This window comes from Rhamphochromis sp. 'chilingali', assembly GCF_963969265.1.
Source record: "Rhamphochromis sp. 'chilingali' genome assembly, chromosome: 12".
In the NCBI taxonomy this organism is placed as follows: domain Eukaryota; kingdom Metazoa; phylum Chordata; class Actinopteri; order Cichliformes; family Cichlidae; genus Rhamphochromis; species Rhamphochromis sp. 'chilingali'.
The window spans coordinates 19,422,281-19,447,514 of NC_137939.1; the positions used below are offsets into that span (position 1 = coordinate 19,422,281).

General features: G+C 41.4%; 1 protein-coding gene across 2 annotated transcripts in view; it reads left to right on the forward strand.

The window, feature by feature from the left end:
* The window catches only part of LOC308407660 (ephrin type-B receptor 2-like), an 86,593-nt gene extending 73,356 nt beyond the window's left edge, over positions 1 to 13,237 (forward strand). For both annotated transcript variants that reach the window (XM_080899446.1, XM_080899447.1), the window contains exons 12-16: positions 5,051 to 5,266; positions 5,375 to 5,524; positions 6,406 to 6,599; positions 6,698 to 6,853; positions 9,127 to 13,237. In XM_080899446.1, the coding sequence (XP_080755572.1) occupies positions 5,051 to 5,266; positions 5,375 to 5,524; positions 6,406 to 6,599; positions 6,698 to 6,853; positions 9,127 to 9,235 (825 nt within the window). In that variant the 3' untranslated portion in view covers positions 9,236 to 13,237. The remainder of the gene's footprint in view (positions 1 to 5,050; positions 5,267 to 5,374; positions 5,525 to 6,405; positions 6,600 to 6,697; positions 6,854 to 9,126) is intronic.
* Positions 13,238 to 25,234: the final 11,997 nt, after the last annotated feature.

Consider the following 25,234-nt stretch of genomic DNA (forward strand, 5'->3'; position numbering starts at 1 on the left):
CTTTTTGCTATATCTGCCATAATCTTGCATGGGCATCATGCAAAACACACAAATTTGCTACAGCAGAGACACTTTGGTTTCTATTGGTCTACAATACACAAACATTTCACCATGTTTAACTCCGGACCCAACCTGGCCAAAGGAGATCCTGAGAGAGAACAAAGGACGCGACCCTAAGCGACGGCCTCGAGGTAAAAGAGCCAGCATCAGGAACAGGCTACGGGCTCGCGCACACCGCGCACCCATGCCCAGTATCCTGCTAGCCAATGTTCAATCCATCGAGAACAAGCTTGATGACCTCAGAGCCAGAATCAAGTTCCAGAGAGACATTCGGGACTGCAACCTCCTCTGCTTCACCGAGACTTGGCTGAACCCAGCGATACCAGACCACGCCGTGCAGCCGACGAGGTTCTTTCCGGTTTACCACATGGACAGGACAATGGAGTCGGGGAAGAAAAGAGGTGGTGGAGTGTGTTTGATGGTGAACAACAGATGGTGCGACAGCACAAACATCTCCCCACTCACACGCTCTTGCTCGCCCAATCTGGAGCTTTTGATCGTTAAATGTCGCCCTTTCTATCTCCCTCGGGAATTCACTACGGTCATTGCCTGCACTGTTTACATTCCACCTCACGCGGACTCGGACACTGCCTTATGTGAGCTACATGAGGCTCTCACACATCAACAAACACTCCACCAAGATGCCGCACTCATTGTTATGGGAGATTTTAACAGAGTGAATCTCAAACGGACATTTCTCAACCTTCACCAGCACATCAACTGCCCCACCCGGGGCACTAGGACATTAGACCACTGCTACACCCCGTTCAAGAACTGTTACAAGGCTCAGCCCCTGCCGGCATTTGGAAAATCGGACCATGCCGCCATCTTCCTCATGCCTGCTTACAAACAAAGGCTAAAGCAGCAACCACCAATCAGGAGGGAGGTCGCTCGCTGGACGGACCAATCAGTGGCGCTGCAGGACACACTGGATGACGCAGACTGGGACATGTTTTGGCGCAGCTCTGATGACATCAACATATTTACGGAAGCGGTTGTGGGATTTATCGGGAAACTAGCAGACGACACAGCAGAAAGAACTATCATCCGAACGTTTCCCAACCAGAAGCCGTGGGTGGATAAAAACATCCGCGACACTCTGAGATCACGCACCGCTGCCTACAATGAAGGGCTCGTCTCCGGTAATATGGACCTATACAAGGCTGCGTCCTACAACGTACGCAGCGCGGTCAGAAAGGCAAAGCGGAGCTACGGGGAAAAACTAAAGTCACAACTACGACAGTGCGACTCTAGGAGCCTGTGGAAAGGACTGCGGACTATAACGGACTATAAACGACCAGCTTCTTCAATGATGAATGCCGATGCTTCACTGGCTGATGAGCTGAACACGTTTTATGCTCGCTTTGACACTGCAGCAATTAAAACAACAAACGGCTGTGCGCGCTCGGAGTGCACCAGTGAAGAAAATGCATTTGTCATCACAGAGCATGCCGTGAGGAACACCTTCAGGAGGGTGAACACCAGGAAGGCAGCAGGACCAGATGCAATCCCTGGCCGGGTCCTTAGAGCCTGCGCTGACCAGCTAGCACCGGTGTTCACGGAGATCTTCAACCTCTCCCTGGCCCAAGCTGTGGTTCCCACGTGCTTCAAACAGTCCATTATTGTTCCTGTTCCAAAGAAACAACAGCCCGCTTGCCACAATGACTACCGTCCAGTAGCACTGACTTCAATTGTGATGAAGTGTTTTGAAAGACTGATGAGAGATCACATCACTTCTTCACTTCCTGCCACCATCGACTCATTTCAGTTTGCTTACCGGACTAATCGTTCCACAGACGATGCCATATGTCACCTGCTCCACACATCCCTGAGTCACCTGGACACTGGCAGAGGGAATTATGTTAGGATGCTGTTCGTGGATTACAGTTCAGCATTCAACACAATAATTCCCTCTAAGCTTTTCACCAAGTTGACGGATCTAGGACTCAGCTCGTCACTGTGTCAGTGGATCCTCAACTTCCTCACAGACAGACCCCAATCAGTGAGGGTGGGAAAACAAGTCTCCCCCTCCATCTCACTCAGCACTAGAGTGCCTCAGGGCTGTGTTTTAAGCCCCCTGCTGTACTCACTGTACACTTATGACTGTGTAGCCACATCAGACACCACCTCCATTGTCAAGTTTGCTGACGACACTGCTGTTGTGGGCCTGATCTCCGACAACATCGAGATGGCCTACCTGGAGGAGATTAGGAACCTGGAGACCTGGTGCCAGGAGAATAACCTCCTCCTAAACATCAGCAAGACTAAGGAGCTGATCGTGGACTTCACTACAAAGCAGACGAGGAATTACAAACCCCTCATCATCAGTGGCACGCCAGTGGAGAGAGTGGACAGTTTCCGATACCTGGGTGTCCACATCACTCAGGACCTGTCATGGTCCTGCCACATCAACTCCCTGGTTAAGAAAGCCCGTCAGTGTCTCTTCTTCCTCAGAAGACTTAGAAAAAAGAAAAAAAAAAGAAGACTTAGAGACTTCCATCTGCCACTGAAGGTGCTCAAGAACTTCTACTCCTGCACCATCGAGAGCGTCCTGACGGCAAACATCTGCACCTGGTTTGGGAACAGCACCAAGCAGGACAGACGAGATCTGCAAAGAGTGGTGCGCTCAGCCGAACGCATCATTCAATCAGAGCTCCCTGACCTGCTGTCCATCTACACCAAGCGGTGCAAGTCCAAAGCTAGGAAGATTATGATGGACCTCTCCCATCCCAACAATGGACTCTTCTCACTGTTGAGGTCTGGGAAGCGCTTCCGCTCCCTTAAGGCCAAAACAGAGAGAATGAGGAGGAGCTTCTTCCCCCAGGCTATTCGGGGCCTGAACCAGGTGTAGGACTGGACTCTCCCACACACGTCACTATAAGACTGGACTCTCACACACATCACCACACGCACCACCACACATTTCCTATAATCCTATAATTCCTATAATTTATAATCTTTATAAACTTTATAATCTCTTCTGAAATTTGCACATTCTTTACTGTAAATTCCTAAGTTCATTTGTAAATTTTTGTAGTAAACTGTAATTGTAAATATTGTAAAACTTTTCTTCTGTCATTTAATGGTCGGGCATTGTACAGCTACAAGCATTTCACCCCCATGTCATACTGTGTATGGTTGTGTGTGTGTGACAAATAAAATTTGAATTTGAATTTGATAATGGAGACCATGAGGTGTGTTTTGTGGTGTGTGTGTGTGTGTGTGCTAGAGCTGACCTTGCCATGTTACTTTACGTGGCTGTCAAAACATGATTGTACTACCAATTAAGCATATTAGGTGATGTGCATCTCTGTAATGAGAAGGGGTGTGGTCTAATGACATCAACACCCTATATCAGGTGTGCATAATTATTAGGCAACTTCCTTTCCTTTGGCAAAATGGGTCAAAAGAAGGCCTTGACAGGCTCAGAAAAGTCAAAAATAGTGAGATATCTTGCAGAGGGATGCAGCAGTCTCAAAATTGCAAAGCTTCTGAAGCGTGATCATCGAACAATCAAGCGTTTCATTCAAAATAGTCAACAGGGTCGCAAGAAGCGTGTGGAAAAACCAAGGCGCAAAATAACTGCCCATGAACTGAGAAAAGTCAAGCGTGCAGCTGCCAAGATGCCACTTGCCACCAGTTTGGCCATATTTCAGAGCTGCAACATCACTGGAGTGCCCAAAAGCACAAGGTGTGCAATACTCAGAGACATGGCCAAGGAAAGAAAGGCTGAAAGACGACCACCACTGAACAAGACACACAAGCTGAAACGTCAAGACTGGGCCAAGAAATATCTCAAGACTGGTTTTTCTAAGGTTTTATGGACTGATGAAATGAGAGTGAGTCTTGATGGGCCAGATGGATGGGCCCGTGGCTGGATTGGTAAAGGGCAGAGAGCTCCAGTCCGACTCAGACGCCAGCAAGGTGGAGGTGGAGTACTGGTTTGGGCTGGTATCATCAAAGATGAGCTTGTGGGGCCTTTTCGGGTTGAGGATGGAGTCAAGCTCAACTCCCAGTCCTACTGCCAGTTTCTGGAAGACACCTTCTTCAAGCAGTGGTACAGGAAGACGTCTGCATCCTTCAAGAAAAACATGATTTTCATGCAGGACAATGCTCCATCACACGCGTCCAAGTACTCCACAGCGTGGCTGGCAAGAAAGGGTATAAAAGAAGAAAAACTAATGACATGGCCACCTTGTTCACCTGATCTGAACCCCATTGAGAACCTGTGGTCCATCATAAAATGTGAGATTTACAACGAGGGAAAACAGTACACCTCTCTGAACAGTGTCTGGGAGGCTGTGGTTGCTGCTGCACGCAATGTTGATGGTGAACAGATCAAAACACTGACAGAATCCATGGATGGCAGGCTTTTGAGTGTCCTTGCAAAGAAAGGTGGCTATATTGGTCGCTGATTTGTTTTTGTTTTGTTTTTGAATGTCAGAAATGTATATTTGTGAATATGGAGATGTTATATTGGTTTCACTGGTAAAAATAAATAATTGAAATGGGTATATATTTGTTTTTTGTTAAGTTGCCTAATAATTATGCACAGTAATAGTCACCTGCACACACAGATACCCCCCTAAAATAGCTAAAACTAAAAACAAACTAAAAACTACTTCCAAAAACATTCAGCTTTGATATTAATGAGTTTTTTTGGGTTCATTGAGAACATGGTTGTTGTTCAATAATAAAATTATTCCTCAAAAATACAACTTGCCTAATAATTCTGCACTCCCTGTAGAACCTGGTACCCTGGTACTCTCTTTTTCAAGAGAATTTGTACAGTTTAATATCTGAAAAAGGCTGCACATGGAAGCAGGCAGAGTGGTTGAGACATAATGCTCAGACATTTATCCAAAAGAGTCCAGTGTTTTTTTCCAATTAGTTTTATAACAACCTGTGATGTTTGGAGAGTCAGCACATGTGATTTTTGTGGAGTGAATTTACATTAATTTACACTAATTTGATGTTGTTTTCTTGAAAGCAAAATGATGGCCAGTTCACAGTGATACAGCTGGTGGGAATGTTGCGCGGCATTGCAGCAGGAATGAAATACTTGTGTGACATGAACTATGTCCATCGAGACCTGGCAGCGAGGAACATCTTGGTCAACAGCAACCTAGTGTGCAAAGTGTCTGACTTTGGCCTGTCACGTTTCCTTGAAGAGGATACTTCAGACCCCACTTACACCAGTGCTCTGGTGAGTCCTTATCAGTGACTATGGAGACCTTCATTCAGTACATTTCATTTATAATACTTCAAATTGTATTATAAATTCTGTCATAAATGAACCTCTTCTTCTTCTTAGGGGGGAAAGATTCCCATCAGGTGGACAGCACCAGAGGCCATTCAGTACAGGAAGTTCACCTCCTCAAGTGACTGCTGGAGCTATGGCATAGTCATGTGGGAGGTGATGTCATATGGAGAGAGGCCCTACTGGGACATGAGTAATCAAGATGTGAGTAAAGCCCTTTAAAATTACTGGTATTTGTGTTTAAGATAAACAATGATAAACTGCCAGGTAGTGGTAGTTGTTCCCTTGGGCTTAGCAGTTTCAGTTAAGTAGTTTCAATTTACTGCCAAAAGAATGTGATAACGGCCCATTATTGCTTCTGTAGTCAGTCAGAGAAAATGTTTTGTGACTGAAATTGTACCCTGAAATCAGCACGTCGCAGAGAAATGAGAAATGTGAACGAACTAAATAAACCTTGATGCACACTACTTACTCCTGAAAAACAACCCCATCGCTCCGCCACCAAATTTTAAGCTTTGACACAATACAGTTAGATAAGTACTGTTCTCATGGCAATTGCTCAAACCAGAGGCATCCATCAGATTGCCAGATGGAGACACGTGATTTGTCACTCCAGAAAACACATCTCCACTACTCTAGAGTCTGGTGGTGGCGTGCTGTAGGCCTCTGGATCCGATGCTGTTTTCAAACCCATGAAGCTCTCTATGCACTGTTGTTGAGCTAATCTGAAGGCCACGTGAAGTTTGGAGGTCTGTAATGATTTACTCTGTCCATAAAGGTGGTGACCTCCGTGGCAACCTCATACTACACAGTGTTAAACATGTCCATGTCCCAACTTATTTGAGATTCCAAATGGCTCTTTTTCTTAAAATAGTACATTTTCTCAGTTTAAACATTTGCTATGAGAATAATATATCAGTTTATCAGATTTGCAAGTCATTTCTTTTTTCTTTTTAAATCCTGTCCTGTTTGTCAGCTTTTTGCAATCAGAATTATGATCTGAATGCATTCAGTTTTTATTTACATTTTGCACCTTATTCCAAGACTTTTGTTTTAACCATGAGTTTTCATGCAAATTGTTTTAGGTAATCAATGCCATAGAGCAGGACTATAGGTTGCCACCCCCTATGGATTGTCCTAGTGCACTACATCAGCTAATGCTTGACTGCTGGCAGAAAGATCGCAACAACCGACCCAAATTCAGCCAGATTGTCAGCACACTGGATAAGATGATCCGCAATCCCAACAGCCTGAAGGCCATGACACCATTGTCATCAAGGTATGACAGGAAGAACAATTATTTCACGCTGAGAGTTGCTGACACCCAATCATCTTTTTAACTTCTAGTTCTTTTGTCTTTTTCTATCCACCATTTAGTGTTCATTTAGCTCTGCTTGATCGCAGCACTCCAGATTTCTCCTCTTTCAGCACCATCGATGAGTGGCTGGATGCCATAAAAATGGGCCAGTACAAGGAGAATTTCACCAGTGAAGGCTTCACCAGCTTTGATGTGGTGTCTCAAATGACCATGGAGTATGTTAGATACTTTTCTTATATCAAAAACAGAGGTCTCACGTGCACACACTAGCTGATGAGTTAGAATGCGGCAACAATGGGGAAGTGTAAGGATTTGAGTGAGGGAAACCTTGGACCTTGCCATCTATGTGGATATTACTACCTACTACCTACCTAAGCATTGTTGCAGACCATGTACACAAACTGTACACCCTACTTTGATCTTAAGTGATCTTAAATGGGCCAGACCAGTGAAACTACATTATAAATGTTGTTACTCGTTAAGTTACTGTGGACTCATTAATAGTTGAAAAATAGTATCTCACCTGTCATTTCAGTGTTTAACTGTTAGTAATTGCTTTAATGTAATCTGAAAGAAACAGAAACGTATTCACGGAAACAGTATTCCCTAATGGCTATGGCCTCTTTCAGCGGGAAAATATGCCCTGCCGCAAAGGAAAAATGGTTCAGAAAAGTTGGGACTTAAAGAATCTGTTGCTAATCTCTTTGTGCCAGATACAACAGCGTGCATTCAGGGACCTACTGATGTCTCCATGCCTTGATGGTGTTTGTAGTCAAACTTGGCACTGCTCATGTTGGTACTGGTCTAAGAATCCTTGTGTACTGCTCTGCCAACCAGGAGCTGTCGCTTTGGCTCTGTGGTGTTATTTCCAATACCTTTCTCAGGTGTCCTTACATATTGACTCATGTGTCTACTCAGCTTGGTTGAGATGAGCTTCCATGTTGTGGAGAAGCAGGTATTCAGGCAGTTGTTCTATGATGTCATACCATTATGGGGATCGCGAAGGATCCCCATAATGGTATGACATGACGGTTTGGAGAGTAAGGCTGAAGAAGCTCGTTGATATAAGTGGAGGCCTCTCTTTATAAAGACATAAAAGTAAGAGTGAGGATTCTAAACTGATATATAATAATAATAATTAAAGATATGGTAATAAAATTATGAGGCTTTGCCAACAAAAATTAAAATAAGCACTTAATATTTGCCACCATGTTAAATGGCCTGTATTTTGTATAGCGTTTTACTAGTCCCTAAGGACCCCAAAGCGCTTTACACATCCAGTCATCCACCCATTCACACACAGGTGATGGCAAGCTACATTGTAGCCACAGCCACCCTGGGGCGCACTGACAGAGGCGAGGCTGCCAGACACTGGCGCCACCGCCAAGGACTGCCCAAGGACACAACGACCGAGACTGTCCAAGCCAGGGCTCGAACCGGCAACCTTCCGATTACAAGGCGAACTCCCTCTTGAGCCACAATCGCCCCTCATGGACCATGGGCCTTAAACTTCCAAAGAAATCAAACATGAGCATGTCTATTAGGCTGTCCAAACTTTCAGGGGTAAGACTTGGATCTCACAGGTCAGCAACATGAGCAGGACTGAACTTATCTTTTTATTTTATTTGTATCCCTCAATTGTAAAAGCATTGCTCTGCTGCCTGCCTGCCTGCCCCACATACCCAAGTTTGTGAATACAATAACTCAAAAATGAGGTGTATCAGATGAGTCTGAATCTTAATGATATTGACCTCAAGGTTAAGTCAGGGTTCAACTTTCCTGAAAATCACCTAGGATTTTCTCATTTATACAACAGGTATTTCTACTATGAAGCTGAAGGGTAGCATGGGCAGCTGCCTGTATTTTTATTTATTTATTTATTTACTTTGAACATTTACACGTTTGTGTGCTTTAAATTTGTCACCCATTGTCAGAATGCTCTGCTGTTCAACTATAATGTCCTGAGGTGTCTATGGTAGGAGATTACCTGAACTACCTGTGTGTGCCATTGTGCAACAGCACATAAGAGCTTTCAAAGCCCAGAGTTTTTTTGGCCACACCAGCAGCCTCCCTTACTGTAGGGAGGCTGCTGCCATACTAGTTATCATACTACTTATCATACTAGTTACCATACTAGTTATCCATGTTCCCGAAATGAAAAATTAAGTTGAAGAGGTTTTTTTACATGCTAGAGGAGACCAAATGTGTGTCACAGAGACACAAGCGCAAGTGGACTTGCACTGAGAAATGTGAAAGTAACTGTTGCTTAAAGTGTTGCAGATTTAAAGGAAGACTGGTAAATTTCATGATCGATTATGGACTAAGTGCCTGAACTTTTTTAACCAACTTTGTACAATTTTATAATATACACAAAAGTTGTCATTTAAATTTGGTTGTCAGTATCCACAAGCCAGAATGCCTTCTGAAATGTCAACTGTTACTCCTGTGGTATAGCTGGGTGTAATGATGGCGTATGATTTATCTTCAGGGATATCCTCCGAGTGGGAGTGACATTGGCTGGTCACCAGAAGAAGATCCTGAACAGCATCCAGTCAATGAGGGCCCAGATGAACCAGATCACCTCTGTGGAAGTGTGATCTCATAGACCAGAAGCACAAAGACTGTTCACTACAGGAAGTCCAGCTGCCAGTAACCATGCATTGAGGAACACATACACTGTGACTTCAGTTGAACCTCAGATTCACTTTTCCTCCTTCCAAACACTCTCCAAAGGCTTCCATCAGTATGCAGCACAGCACAGATGTTGAGTAGTTTTCTTGAAGCTGCTGTATATTCAGGTAACAGTCTTTTTGGGGGGCTGTTGGACATAATCACAGGCATCTAACTGTCAAATTACTACAGTACAGTCACGTGTCTTGTTAATGTTCCATCACTCTTCCACTCTCTCCACTACCAGCAACTTAAGTTATTCTTAAGAATTAATGTCCTAAAATTGGCCTTGCATTTTGAATTTTATGCAAGGAACCTGCTGTCACAGTGAACGATGATATTAAAAACAGCATAGCAGGACTCAATGAACTGGCTGGTGCAAATTACAACTTATACGTTAAGTTGAGCATATTTATTTATAGCTGCCACCTTCACCTTACTGCTACCTCTGTACCACAGTAATTGTGGCATTTTTCGTAACTATGTAAAGTTTCTTAACTATGTAAAGCTGCAAATCAGAACTTTTTGTCAGATCAAACCCAGTTTTTGGTACAGGTAATTGAACATTTACATAGATTGTATGGTGTGAATTTGAATAAGGAAGCATTGGCTAACTATGACCCTTATATTATTCAGCTACAATGTAGATGAACACACTTCTACTACCAGCAACAACAGGTGCCAAATACATATATATATATATCTCTCTCTCTCTCTCTCTCTACACACACACACACACACACACACACACACACACACACACACACACACACACACACACACACACACACACACACACACACTTGTGTGTGTGTGTGTGTGTGTAGAGAGAGAGAGAGATATCATTTATCTCACTGTCCCATTTACTGCGGAAACTGTGATACGAAACTTGCAGATATGATTCTCGGTTCTGTACATGTGTTTTGGGGTTAAAGGTTTACAAGTTTTCATGTTTTATAGAAAATTGTTCAAGAGAAATACCTTTTACACCCAGTTGTTGTCTTGTACATATCAGTATATATTTTTCTTTTAAGAAAAAAAGACTGCTCTTTCATTTGGCACTTTTAAATCATAGCTGTTAAACAAATTGCTTTTCAATGTTTCTTATTCTCACATACCACTGAGAGCTATAGGCACTGGCTTGCCAACAGAAGCAAATTGGGATTTAGTGTCTTGCCAGAAGATAGTTCTAAATGATGTCGCAACTGAACTACTAACACTGTATTTAGTGACTCAACATTACTTGAGTTATAGCTTCCCAGCAAGTGCTACCAATAACCAATTATTATTCTATTATCAAAGTGATTTAAAATAACATTCAAATGTCCTGCAGATTTTGAAATCTAGAAATTTTAAAATGTCAATTCAAATGTCTCTATGTTTTGCAACCTAACAAAGGCCGTATGTAGAGGAGTGCTTTTCAAGTCATTTTCAGAATATGAAAAATAATACAAATCTTGTTAATTATGTGTTCAACAGGCTTGGCTGATAAAAACCGATGATACATATCCCTTTATTAAGCATAGCATGTATTACATTTGACACCAAAGTTTAGCCTTTAACATTAAACTCTGTGTATAATGTCTTGAGCTTGACCGCCTACAGTGTAACTTTCTTGGATATATATAAAATGCACAAATTATTGCTTTCATAATTAGGAGACTCACATCCACTTATTGTGAGAAAACAAATGATTATTCTTGCCCAAAAGTAAATTCACATAATTAGTATGTCATTCAGATGTTTTCTCATTAAGAAACTGAGTAGTACTTGATAATGCAGCCCATAACTTATGGTATAATTTCATATATTTCAGATCAGAATGTAGGGTGTTTTTCAGTTGTCTAAAAATATATCTCTGTAAGGACAGTGCAACCAACTAGGGCCAGGACCAAATTGCTCTCTCCCCAGCCACCTCCTCTGGGGGAAAACCAAGGCATTTACAGCCCAGCTGAGAGACCTAATGTCTGTAGTGTGTCTTGGGTTTATCTCAGTGCCTCCTCCCAGTAGAACATACCCAAAAGGCTTGCTCAGGAGGTATCCTAGTCAGATGCCCAAACCACTTAAGCTAGTACCTTTTGGTGTCTAAACTGCTCCAGTGTGAACTATAGGCCACCACATGATAAAGCCAACAGAACCACATCAACTGCAAAAAAGCACAGACAATATCCTGAAGCCACCACAATGGAAGCCTGTGCATAAAAATTTGAAATAGACTTACTGCCAGCATTGTAACCAAGTCCTCACTGTGGTTTGAACAGTGACCAAATAGGGACTTTCTATAATAGTCGTTTTTTGTTTGTTTGTTTCTTGTTGTCTTTCTTTTTTTTTTGTTAAACAGTGTCTTCTCCAAGTCGACAAGATACATATAGACTGGTTCGACTGGCACCAGGGGCTTTGGCCTGTGAACAAGACATCACCCTCCCCAGGCCTCACTCCAGGGCATGGTTATAGCCCAATGGTTATTTCATTTTTTTTCTTTTGTTTAAAAAAAAAAACAGTTAACATTTGAATGGCATTTCAGAACCGAACTTATGATCCTGATTTTTTTTTTTTTTTTGGACACATGGATGGATGGACTTCGATGTGCTTCCATAAAGTTGAGTTTCAAATTAAAAGCAGTCAGCTAAGATTCATTTTTGGATTTGAGAGCAGTATTCAGTTGTTTAAGGAGAAACTCCATTCTCTTGCATTCCTCTTCACATGCATTGCACTTCTAAACTGATCCACGCTGCTAGGCATGGGCATGTGAAGTTTTAATGATGCATCATAGATGAATACTATCAGAGTGTCTTGGAGAACTTAGAATAGTTTATCTGTGGATTAAATCTGTCAACAGATGGGTGATCTAAGAGGCCACAATAAATGAATATGAGGCTTACTTTGAAAAGCCGTAATTTCCAATTTCGTAAATCATTACTGAAAAAGTCTACAACCACTGACTGACATGATTTAAAATATGATTAGGTTTTGAGTGGTAAATCAGACTACCCATGGTTTGGGAAAATATAATGGTATAGTTGTGCAATGTTTAGGATTCTGTTTAGGATTCTGGCACCATAAGTGCATTTCTGTCTTTGCTTCTGAGAGGAAAATCGTTCAGATTGGCCATTAAAGCTATAAGCACCAAGCCTCAGAACAAAATAGCTATGCTGTGGCTCTTATGGAAGTCTTTGCAAGAAATTAGGTATCATGTCCCGTTTAGATATTGGTGTTTATACACTCTGGGTTTCTGTAGGACATAGAGGTCCTGTGCTCCACATTATTACCATAAAAGATGTGTTCCATCTATGATCTCTGTTTTGTCTTTTCTGTCCTTGTACATATTCCCTTCATGATTTGAAATGAAGCTGAAGCGTACCATCATCCGAACTCAGAAATCAGTGTGGGTTGGGGTTTGAAAGGTAACATAGCTCAGAAGCCTCACAGGACCAATACAGCATTAGAAATATTTTGGGGTTTTTTTTATGTGAATTTTTAAAAAATGTGAGGTTGTTGTTTTTTTTTTAAATAAATGTTATGCAATCGTTGTACGTACAGAAAAGAAAAGTGAATTTTCCGTTTGAGTCATGTGACATTTGAGTGATTTTTTTTTTTAAAAATGGGGACATTTGGCATGTTAAACCCTTCCTTCTAATGTACTGCCATAAATCACATGTTCATCCACTCACTATGGTGTTATCTACATGAGTCCCTTTGAACTTGGTCCTGTTTGTACATGTTCAGAATGTTGTCAGTTATTGTAAGGCTATAACATGTTTTGATGGTAGCATTCAAAAGCACAATTCCAAGACATTTATTCCCCGCTTATGTTTTGAAATTCAGTGCTATTGTAAAAAATCAGGAAGGAATACATATGCTTCTTTAAGGGTTAGTTATTCTTTGTAATCTGCTCACTGGAACACATAAAAATAAAGAAACAAACTCTTAACAACCTGCTTTAACAATGAAGGTTTGGATTTCTAGTGTTGGATCAGGACAGGCCAGACTCCTTTTTTTCTTTTTTAATATGTTGTAGTTTAAAGAAATGCACTGACTTGAATTAATTATAAAACATGTCCTGATGCATGTTCTTTCTGAACAGAAGGTACAACTAAGACTTCTGTATTGCAGAAGCTCATTAGACATTGCATGTACTATTCTGGGCTCTGTGTTAGTCTTCCTGGAGATAGTGTTTTTTGGTAAATTTTTATGACTATGATCCAAAAGAGGTGCTTCCACTTATCTCAGCTTTAAGTGTTGCTTATTGTTTGTATTCTCGTTTAATGTAAAAATCTATTGTTCTCTCTGATTTATAACAGATTCATATTGATACCATTTTTTATTCTAACATCATATAATATAATTGTAAAAACAGCCTTACATATTTTACAAACACATAAACACATTGTACTGTAATGTACACATGCATTCTCCGCACATATTTAACACACTGGACCCAGGCAGCAGATTGACATTAGATGATAAGTACTTCTGTTCAAACTGACCAGAATTATTATTTGATGGTGTTTGGTAAGAAATCAGATTCTGTAAATTAATAAGCCATCCACCCATTTTCTCTGCTTATCTGGATCCAAGCCACAGTCTAAGAAGAGATGACCCAATCTTAATCTCCCCATCCACCACCACATGTTCCTGTGGTGGGACATCATGGAGTTCCGAATGTATGCATTATACTCAGAAACCCAAACCACCTCAACTGACTCCTTCCTACGGGAGAAACAGCAGGTCTTCACTGTGAAGCTCCCAAATAACTCACATCTAAGGCTTGTATCTGTGATCTTATTCTTTTGATCATAACCATGGCCATAACAACAGGAATTTGAATATGAACCTGACATACTTGCTCCTCCACTTGAGACAGAAACTCATCCCTCATTTCCCCAGTGGCATTCTACCCTTTTCTGGCTGATAACCATAGCCTTTGTCATCTCTCATCCCTCCTGCTTCACAGTCAGCTGCAAACTGCTCCAGTGCTGACTGCAGGTCAATACTCAATGAAGTCAACAGGACCACACCATCAACACCATGCAGGTACATGAGCCCAAGACAGACAAATGTGAATCCGTTTATTACAGAAATTTTCTTCATTAAAGTCATGAACAAAATTGGCAGTATATCCAATGTTACATAATCAGAGCAAAAACCACAATATTCATCCTGAATTTTTCCACTACCTCTAAGGTAGCCTGAGGAGGGCAGTACCCCAAAGCTCGACCACACCCTTCAGTCTCCCTTCTTGAATATGACCCTTGTCACCAAGAGGCTCTGTCCTAGTATTGCAGAGAGATATCCAGTTGAACAGCCCCACAACATCCAGAGCTTTAAGGAACTTGGGGTAAATCTTATCCTTTCCAGAGTTTTGACTTACCTCAGTGACCTTATCCACAGAGATTGGCGAGCTAACCCCCAAGTCTTCTGCTCTGCTTCCTGAACAGAAAACATGTTCAAATTCCTTTAAATATTTTTCCACTCTCCAACTATGTCCTTAGTTAAGGTCAACAACACCTAATTCCTACAGTACAAAGTGAAGGTAGAAAATTGCGTTTACCTCGCTAAATATCTGACAGTTTTCATGGCATCACCCCGGAATATGCAGACTGGAATATGGAACATTCGTTTTTGCAAAGATGACTGTCTAAAGCTGCATTCTGCTTGGCCTATCAGTACCCATCAACTGCCACAGGAGTCCCACAGTCTAGTCTAATTCAGTAGGATTATTTGTTCAGCTTGATGGCTCTTTTTTACTCTGCTGCAAAAGATCTTGGATCTGGGCAAATTCCTTTAAGTATTTTTTTTTGTCCTCAGTTGAGGTCAACAACATCCTATCCCAAATGTGCACTCTGTGTGCGGAAAACTGCTTTTACCTCACTATCTGACAGTTTTCGTGACATCACCATGTCACCATGTAGACTGGAATATGGAATATGTGTTTTTGCAAAGATGATTGTCAAAGCTGTATTCTGCTGGCCCTATCAGTACCCATCAGCTGACACAGGAGTCCCACAGTCTACCCTAATTCGGCAGCACTTTCTTATACAGCTTGGTAATAAAGTGGTAATAGTAGGTTAAAAACGTAGAAACAAGGCTGCAATAATGTGTAACAAAAAGTTATTACCACTCAATGACCAAAGTAATAACCACTTAATATCCAAGTAATATTGTGGTAGCAACAGTGGTCACAGTTAGTTATACTGAAATATACGTAATCTGATGACAAGGCCCAAAAACTGTGGGTAATAATGTGGAAACACAGCTTGGATATAAGTGGTAATAGTAGGGGTATCAAGGCAGAAACAAGAATTAAAGTGATGACTACTAAGAAACACCTCTGGCCGTTTCTGTGTAATAAGCAGTGTTGGTCAAGTTACTTGAAAAAAGTAATCAGTAACTAATTACTGATTACTTCCCCAAAAAGTAATCCCGTTACTTTACTGATTACTTATTTTCAAAAGTAATTAATTACTTAGTTACTTAGTTACTTTTTAAAAACACGATTTACAACCTGAAGAGGTGATAAAGCGATAGATCTTTCAGCCCAATTCTACTTTTTCTGCGTAATCCATCATACAAAATGTAATCAAATGGAAAAGTCTCTTTTTTTAAACTTGTTTTATCAGTTTTAATCTTTTAACTTTATGCATCAAGCAAAAATGTAATTATATGCAACATTCTCTGAGTTGAATAAATTAGTTTAACATTTAAACCTATTTTCTACACATTCCAGCACATAAAATATTTTTTGTGTTTACACTCAGTCTTTCAAATAGATGCAAAACACAGCAGAACATAAATAAAGTCAAAGACTCAGTGGTCCTGTTGCTCTATTTTCACCTGTAAAGCAGGACTGAGGTAGGCGGAGGTTTACCCTGGTGCAGGTGTGCCGCGGTCAATGGAAGAATCCGCGAGTTTCTCTGTGAATTTCCCATTACGTCGTTGCGCACTCGGTGCTTGCTTGGAAGTTTAGGGGTTTTTTTCGCTGTAAAAAGAAGTTTTCTTCCCACGCACGATAGACGCTAATGTTTTTGTCATTTTTTATGGAATCAAACTCAAAGTAAGGTCAGTACTTCCACGCTTTAAACGCTGCATGCTCATACTATCTCCCACAATCGATATGTGATCCATTGTTGATCTGCACACAGCTGTTGTCACTAACAGCGCACTCGCTTACGTCACTGTCGTGAGACATTCTCGCAAAAAAATCACGGTTTTAGTAACGCAGTAACGCAGCGTTCCTATGGGAAAGTGACGGTAATCGAATTACCGTTTTTGCAATAGTAATCCCTTACTTTACTCGTTACTTGAAAAAAGTAATCAGATTACAGTAACGCGTTACTTGTAACGCGTTACTGCCCATCTCTGGTAATAAGCAGGAATTTAATACTATAGTAATGATAACTGAAGTGGAACACATGTTTAAAATGTCCTGTAAAAAATGTCCTGTAAACAAAATAAAATGCCATCCATGTTCTCCTGCTTGTCTAATTCATGGTTGTAGGGAGTGCAACACCCCACAAATTCACTGGGTGGCGATAGCTATAATGCTATATAGACCTGCGGGCAGACTGTTAGGACTGCGCTCTTCTGGACAGAGATCTCTCATGTTCCATCCATCCATCTTCATCTGCTTTATCCGAGGCCGGGTCGCGGGGGCAGCAGCCTAAGCAACATGTTGTTCCTAATATCTGCTGGAGCCACTTGCCTAGCTTAATTTTCACTACACCAACTGCTCTGATTACCACTGGGACCACTGTTACCTTCACCCTCCACATCTTCTCAAGCTCTTCTCTGAGCCCTTGGTACTCCTCCAGCTTCTCGTGTTCCTTCTTCCTGATGCTGCTGCTCCTCAGGACTTGTCTGACCCTCTGCAGGTAGTTGGTGGTTGCAGCTTTCCTAGCAGCCTCTTCGTGGTTCCTATTTGCCTGTAAGATTCCCGGGTATTTGTAACTGTTCTAGATGTCTACAATGTTGCCTTCTGGTAGTTCGATCCTCTCAGATCTGACTGCCTTCCCTGTCTTTGTCATCATCCGACTACACTTCTCCAATCTGAACAACATTGCTGTAGATCCTGGTTGTGTGAATCGATGTCTCGTTCACTCGATGTCATCCATGTAGAGGATGTGGCTGACAGTCTTGTCAATGATCTCACTGAGGGGGTTCAGGCTTATCCAGAACAGCAGTGGGGACAGAGCATCTCCTTGGTTATTGGCAAGTAGTTGGATGGGGATGGTTCCTTCTGGGTGTCCTTGAGGATCAGGACTGTCCAGCCTTTGGTTAGCCATTCTGGGTGTCTTTCTAGCAGCTGGTTCATCTGTGCTGCCAGACTCTCATGGAGCGCAGTCAGTTTCTTCAGGCGAGTAGGTGACAGGTTTGTAGCTTGAACCTATTCGCTGGAACGTTGAAGACAATATAATTACACAGCAAGCAAGACACGAAGTAGGCAAAGTTCTTCATGTTTCTCATGCACGGGAGAGAACCGGACAAACGCCGTTCCTTCGCTTGACCCCAGTTGCTCTCGTCCGCTCCCCCGTAACACTGCTCTTTTATTGAGGTTACATGAATATACATAGCTTCATTAACATATGACGTCTACATACAAACAAAGAGTACCTTGCCTGTGTGTGTGTGTGTGTGTGTGTGTGTGTGGGGGGGGGGGGGGGTCAGAGTGTGACCCCATAAATGACTTCCCTAAACCTGCTGGTCTGGAAGTCCAGCAGTTCATCTAAACAGAAGGCACTTAGCCTAAAACAGATATAGATACATTTATCCTACCATAAAACAATAACACAAGGTGCGACCTCTTCCCATGCTCCCAGAGTGCTCTGGAATGCACACAAAGTTTGAAGACTATTAGGGATCAAACCTCTACCAATCTAAAACTAATTATAAAACTCTAAGCATATCGTTAGCTTCATAGCATAAGTGCCTAAGTCATTGACTTAGTCAAATGACTTAGGCAATTATGCTATGAAGCTAACGATATATAAGTAGTAGAGCTGGGCGATATGAGATTTTTTCATATCACGATATGTTTTTTTCATTTCAGGCGATAACGATATCTATCACGATATAAGCCAAATAACTATATTTGTAAGATTTAAATGTGCCGTTGCTCACAAGTAAAATGTGAAATAATCAGCAGCTTGTTTTTATTTAAATATTTATTTCCCATAATAAGTTCAACAGGGTAGATGTACTTAAAGAACATGAGACTTTTTCAGATAAATAAAGGCAAATATTGCAAACTACACAAAAGGCAGCCGCTAAAGCGTTTAAGTTTCAAAATAGAACAAACAAAACAGACTAAATTGTCAATTCCACTTAGAAACAAAATATTAATTCTAAAAATAAATCTTAGTTTGTTTTACAGAAGAACAGACAAAACTGACTAACTTTTGTCAATATCAAATAAACTGAGAACTAAAAGGAAATTCTCAATCTCTCCTTGTTGTATAGCTTAGCTTTTCAAACAGTTTTAACAGTTACTTTAGTATGACAAAAGCCGAATGACGAATTAGCGCTTCCAGTCAGAGACTGAGGCTACGTCCACACGTACACGGGTATTTTTGAAAACTGAGATTTTCCGTTTTCGTTTTAAAAATAATCCCGTCCACACATAAAGGCAGAACTGAAGGAAAACGCTGCTATGAACATGCCAAAGCAGCAGGTGGCGCTAGATTCCTAACCGTGCCGAAATGTTGGCCAATCAGAAGTCTAGAAGCCTCGGTGGGAAAAAGTAAACAAAGCTGGGGCATAGAAGCAGAACCGAGTCGTATGTGTGGAGGGACAGTAACTGTGTGTATATGTAAGCATTTAAACACTGCAGAGAGTAGAATTAACAGTAACAGTATTGTAGAAATTCATTTCACCGAAACAATAACGTGGCGCACAGTGTGACGCATGCACCGCTTTATTGTATTTCCAGAGTTGCTTTCGGCACAATTTACAGTGCACGCTACTCTATTTTTTGTCAGACTTGAAATAGCCGAAATAGCCACTACGGAACTTCTATGGCTCTTCCGTTTGACAATCTCTCCGGCATTGGAACCATCATCTGTTTTCTCTTCGGTCACGCTCGGTTGATTTTTCTAGTCGGCACACTCATTTCCTCCATTACGCGCTGGCTCCATTACCCGCTGGCTGCTTCCCAAACAAACACACGTGCTGCTTGGCACTTGTGCTGTACGTAACAAGTCACGCGACGTGACGCTGCGGCTGTGATTGGTTTGGCTCTGCGCTACTTAATTTGGATTGGCTGACCTTTTCTTTTCTTTTCTTTTCTTTTGAGGACAAGAGCGGCGAAGTCTATCGCGATAGCTTAATTTCTCTATCGAGTAAAAGTTATATCGCGATACATATCGTTATCGTTCTATCGCCCAGCTCTAATAAGTAGATATTTCTAAGCAGAAATCACAATCAACAATACAAAACCTAACATTCCCCCCTTTTTGACCTTTATGCTAGAAAAGTTCCCAGTTATGATCACCTCATGTCTGACAGTGTCAATGCAAACATTTTTATACTCAGCATATGTCAATCACCCTAAATTACTGTAAAAGTACACAGTTTAACAAATGTATTAGCAGTTATCCCATTCCTCATTGACTTTCGAGCCTATACAGCTTGGAGTAAGACAACATGCATGAAGAGGATGATGTGGACAAAATACTCATTTGCCTAATAATTCTGCACTCCCTGTATTCAGCAGGTCTGCAAATTTTGTTTGGGGCTGCTTTAGCAAGAAACCCAGTACACATAATAGTTTCTAGACAATTTTCTGCGGTTATGAGCTTGCATCCTATGAGCAAACAAATGAATTGTTAATGGTCAAAAGAGAAATTAACATTTTCAAAAACATCCCAGCTTGTTGGTGCTCCCCTGGGCGTGCAAATCACGTCTCTCTGCAGAGTGGTTTAAGTTCTGCAGGGCGTCATAAATGTCTCTTCCAGTTGTTTCCATCATTGACCATAGGACCAGAGTCCAAATGTATGTAGAATAAACATTCAAACATACCAGTTAGTTTTGTTGTTTGTCAACATGGGTCTCAGCTATCTCCAAAGCTGCAGACCTCTTCGGCACTCTAGTTTTATGGCCTCTACCAACCCCCATCACCTCACTTCAGGCCTTCGTCCTGCGATGGGAATACTTATGACTCTTCTACTGTCCATCCTCTGCAGAAAAACCCCTCTGTGGAAAGGGTGCTGGGTCCAGTTATCTTACTGCTGTTATGATCCCAGCAGTCTTCAGAGTGTCATCGTATGCACAGTACAGTGACACAGCATTAGGTGATGTTCATAGGAAACTGCTGTCATCACCACCATAGCTTCCAGTTCCTGTGCTTTTCACAGAATCATGATGCCATCCTTAAACTCCTTCTGCGCTGTCGATGGAGCTTGGCACGCTCCCCTCATTCTTCAGGTGCCCGTCTGTTGTCCACAATCTCCTCTGTTGGCCTCTGGAAAGCCCCCTTGGCACAGCTCTCATTCCCACGCAGTTTCATGGTCCTTGCTGTGGCTCCGGAATCTGATCTCACGATGGGCTCCAACCAGCTCGACCTTTGACCTCAACCACTGCCTGGGCTGTCAGCTATGCCTGGAATGGTTCTTGCTTCTCACTGGGCCTCTGAAGATTTCTCAGGCGATCCCTTTCAGCAGACTGCTGCACCTGTATTCCCTTACTAGGAGGAAAAACTTCTATTTGGAGAGCATGTCAACAATCATCAAACCACATTCTTTAGTTCAGTGAACTTCACTTATAGGCCATCAAAGCCTCATCTGAACCTGGATGCACCACTTGCATAGGTTTAATACCTGTAAATGAACTGTTAATCACACAAATCACTGCAACAATAATAGAAAACATTGTTTAATGTTAATCCTGGACCCCTCCTCTTGACGCATGGACACTCCCATGAGTCAACTCATCAAACCTAGATTCCTGTCTTAAAGAAAAAGGTTAGCTAGATCATGTCCCAGGCAACATCAGGGTGTCTCCTCCGGAGTAGCTCCGTAACCCTGCAATAAAAGATGTTAGCGTGTTTTGCCTATTAAGTTTACTTAACACCTGGCTCTGCCAGGAGCCTGCATACACACCATCATGGCCTGGAAAACAAGATCTGGAAGTGAAATCAAACTTCACACTTGTAAACAATTGTATCATAAGAGTAATAAAGCATTCAACATCAGCAAGACAAATATCATGTGCAGGTTTTCTCAAATCAGTAAACTACAATTATTTCCATAATTCGCCTCAGACATGGATCATCCCATGTGTTTAGTTAACATTAATGGAATCGGTGACTTCTCTTAAGCAAAGTCACTCCACTCATGTATCACTAGGAGCTCAATAGTGGCCAGCTAATGAGCCCCATATTAAACTATTCCATAAACACCGCATCTCTTATTTGTTTTTCTCATGTCACCTGTCCGCTTCTGCTGAATCCTCTACATGCACTTTTAGAAAAAACAAACATTAGCAACACACATAGATCATCCAGATGACCAGGTGCAGGCCGACAGGTTCCAGAGGTGCTATAAAAAGACCATAAAGTTAGCCAACCATAGCTGTGGAAAGAAGTGACACTAATTTCTCACATGTTATTCACATTGTCAAAGTAACCTTCACATTTTCCCAAAAACACAGTGTAACAGCATCACCAACTCATAACCTGTAAACACAGTTTTCTTCACACATAAACCAAGAAATCCTGTACTAGAAAAACATTAGCCAGTTGTCATGTTATAAATCACATGATCAAACCACATGAAGAACTGTAATGCTGTAGAAAAGAAATGTAAATGTTAGCGCTGCGCAGATGTATACACACTTTGTCACAGTTGCCTCTGTGAGCAACACAAGGTAGTGAATAACACCCCTGGTAGATGCACAGACACAGAAAGTGGCATTTAAAAGGTTAAATCATCACGCAACCTTGAATGTTGCTGTCATCTTTCTGCTCCTGTAAAAAGAAACACACATAGATTCATCTGCACCTTTGTCGGGGGGGGGGGGGGTTAACTTCACACAGTAGTGTTACATCAGTAAAGTCTTTTCAGCTTCTGTCAGCTTTTGTCAGCTTTTTTTCCCTGTCACTCATTCATTCATGCATTCATTCTTTCTTTGCTGATAGTGGAACCTATCGTCGCATTTAGTTTCCACTCTCAGCAAAATGACGTCATTTCAAAAAGAAAAAGAAGAACTTTAGATCGGATTACCTCGCTGAATCCTTTTGGGCAGGGACTCTCATTTTCTAATTGTCCCAAATAAGTGGCTTTCTCCTGAGCCCATTTTAATGTGGAGAAGCTCACTTGCAACAATTTTCTCGACGACGTGTAGCACTTTTCATTCCCGACGTGCAGATCTGCTCAAACAGAGATTATCGAACAAAACTTTCAGTGCACTGTGAAAGTATCAAAATAAAAAGGCCTTGTTAAGTCATGACACAAGCCCCTCATCTTAGGAGGGTAAATCACACCATTAGCATGATTTATCATACCATCATACTAATTGGCAGGCTCAACTTCACAACAAAAGAAAACTCATCAGCTAGATTCACTCCAAACCAACCATCAGCTGCACAACACACAACATAAGCCTAATGTCTTATTAGCTATGAGTTTAGTCCCCAGGTCTGTGCTCTTCACTCATTTAGGCCACAGACCCATTTTATTCAGTTTTCCTTTTTCCCTTCATCATAAAACATGTGACATGTTGTCATGCACTTCACAAAAGAAGTTTGTTCTGACGTATTCAGAGTTGTGTATCTGGGTGCAGGATTCACTCGCACATCAAAACAGGAAACTCAGTGTTTTAGAGTCTCCACTCAACACACAACAAATTCCAACACATCCCATTCACTTGTGCTAGAATTCAGTCACCTTAATCTAAGAACGATCAACTAATTTGCATATCAGCTATTAACCCACTAAATTGACAGGACAACAGAAATGCATGTTCAAAATAGTATCACAATAGTCAATTTCCTTTATACAGTAAATTACTTGTGCTGCATCAATCAAGCAGGAAGCATCTCCCAATTTACTATATTAACAACTAAATTTATTGTCTGATCACTGGTTGGTCAAACCAGAATCTTTTTTCCCACAAAAGTTAAACTGTTGTCCTGTAACCTAGAGAGTTAATTGTGAGCACTGGATAAATTCAGCATTTGATAACAAGTGTCTGTTAAATTCACACTATTTTAACACTGATGAAAGATAACAAGCTGATCTTCATTGCATGTGTGTTTGTGTTATTAGGCAGGTCTAATGCATGTCTGTGGAGCTGCATCTCCAGCAGGACATGTTCTTAAAGCTGCCTTTCCTACACATTTCTCTGCTATTATTTGATCATTTCTTAACTAATGTGCTATGAGTCCACTGGTCTTTGCATCACACTAAGTGACTTGGACAAGATGATAAACAGACTCACATGCTTAAGATGTTGTCTAATCTTCATGAGCTCTCTTGTGTTTGTGTTAGTAGGGTTAATGCATGTTCTGCTTGTGTGTGTGATTTTGTATGTTTCTTTTTGCAGTGTTTCAGACCCCTTCACAATTTTCCCACTTATGCAGTCAGTTTTCTTTTCCTCTGGTTTGCTAACCCAAATTTTGATTTCCCACATTAAAAACAAAATTCCTATGTGTTCTCACTTAATCCTCTCACTCTGTTGTCCTCTCTCATTTCAACAGTCCAATAGCCAGCAGTTCTCTTTCAGCTTTGTCCTGTGTTTCACTGTCTCTTCTTGCCATTTTACTCCAAAGGTGGCAAATGTCAAACTCCAACAGTCTCCTCAGTTCTCCTCAAACGTTCTTTTCACATGCACAGTGAATTTGCAGCTTGTTGGAAACACAGTGCCATTCATCCAATCAGGCAGGATGATGGGTTTGCTCTTCTTCTCTGATGCTGTTTGTCCACATTGCTGCTGGTTGCTGGGACTCTTTGCTCAGGACTTTGCTGCTGTCTCTTTATCTGCCATGTTATTGCTCTTTGGAACTGCATTCCTTGTCTTCAGGGAGGAGTGAGAGCTCGCTTGAGAGGTTGAGAGACACATGGTGCTGTAAATAAGTCAGCCAGAAACTTGGCCTGAACGTTTCCAATGATGTTAAACTATAACTTTCTTCCGACCGCTGCATGTGGAAAATTGATTCAGGTCTGCTTTTCATCTGAAAGTGACAAACTAAGACATTTTCATTATTATTATCGTTGCTTATAAACACACATCTCTCTCTGTTTTTGTGAACAGTCCTTTCTTAAAAGCAGAAAATGAGATTGTAGTTGTTCTTGGCTGATCAACACAAAACCTTTTTCCTATTATTATTTTTCATCTACAATATAAATTCTCTTTTTCACTCTTTTTTTTCTTCTTTACAATAGCTGGTGACCTGCAGAATCACCGCTCTCTCAATCAGAGGCAATTACTTTTACACAGCGCACAAAAACACTGTGACGTCAGACACATTCACACTCACTTTTTTCATCTGCATAAATAAATCATAGGGCTGATGATATGTGCCATGGTGATCCATAAGTATGATCACAAGTTTATTTAATTATTTTCAACCCAACAAAACAAATAACAAAAACATGATGCTGATGCTATGAACATTCTACACACATGAGTCAAGATGCAGAAAAACTGCTGCACATCTGAAAGAAGAAGCTGAACTCACGGAAACGCTGCACACTCCAGTTATCATAGTTATCATAGTTCTGTTTCCCTCTCTTTGATGAGTTCTTAGCCAGATCTCGATCTGATAATGTGTAGCTTGCTCATCAGCTCAGAAGAGACTGCAACGCAACCTCACACAGTGGTTGCGTGCTTTGCCCCACAGTGGCAAAGACTTGCACTTTCATATTCAATTCAGCGTCTCCATCATGTACCTTTAGATGTTACATACAGGGTTCAGCATATTAGTTGGCCTTCTC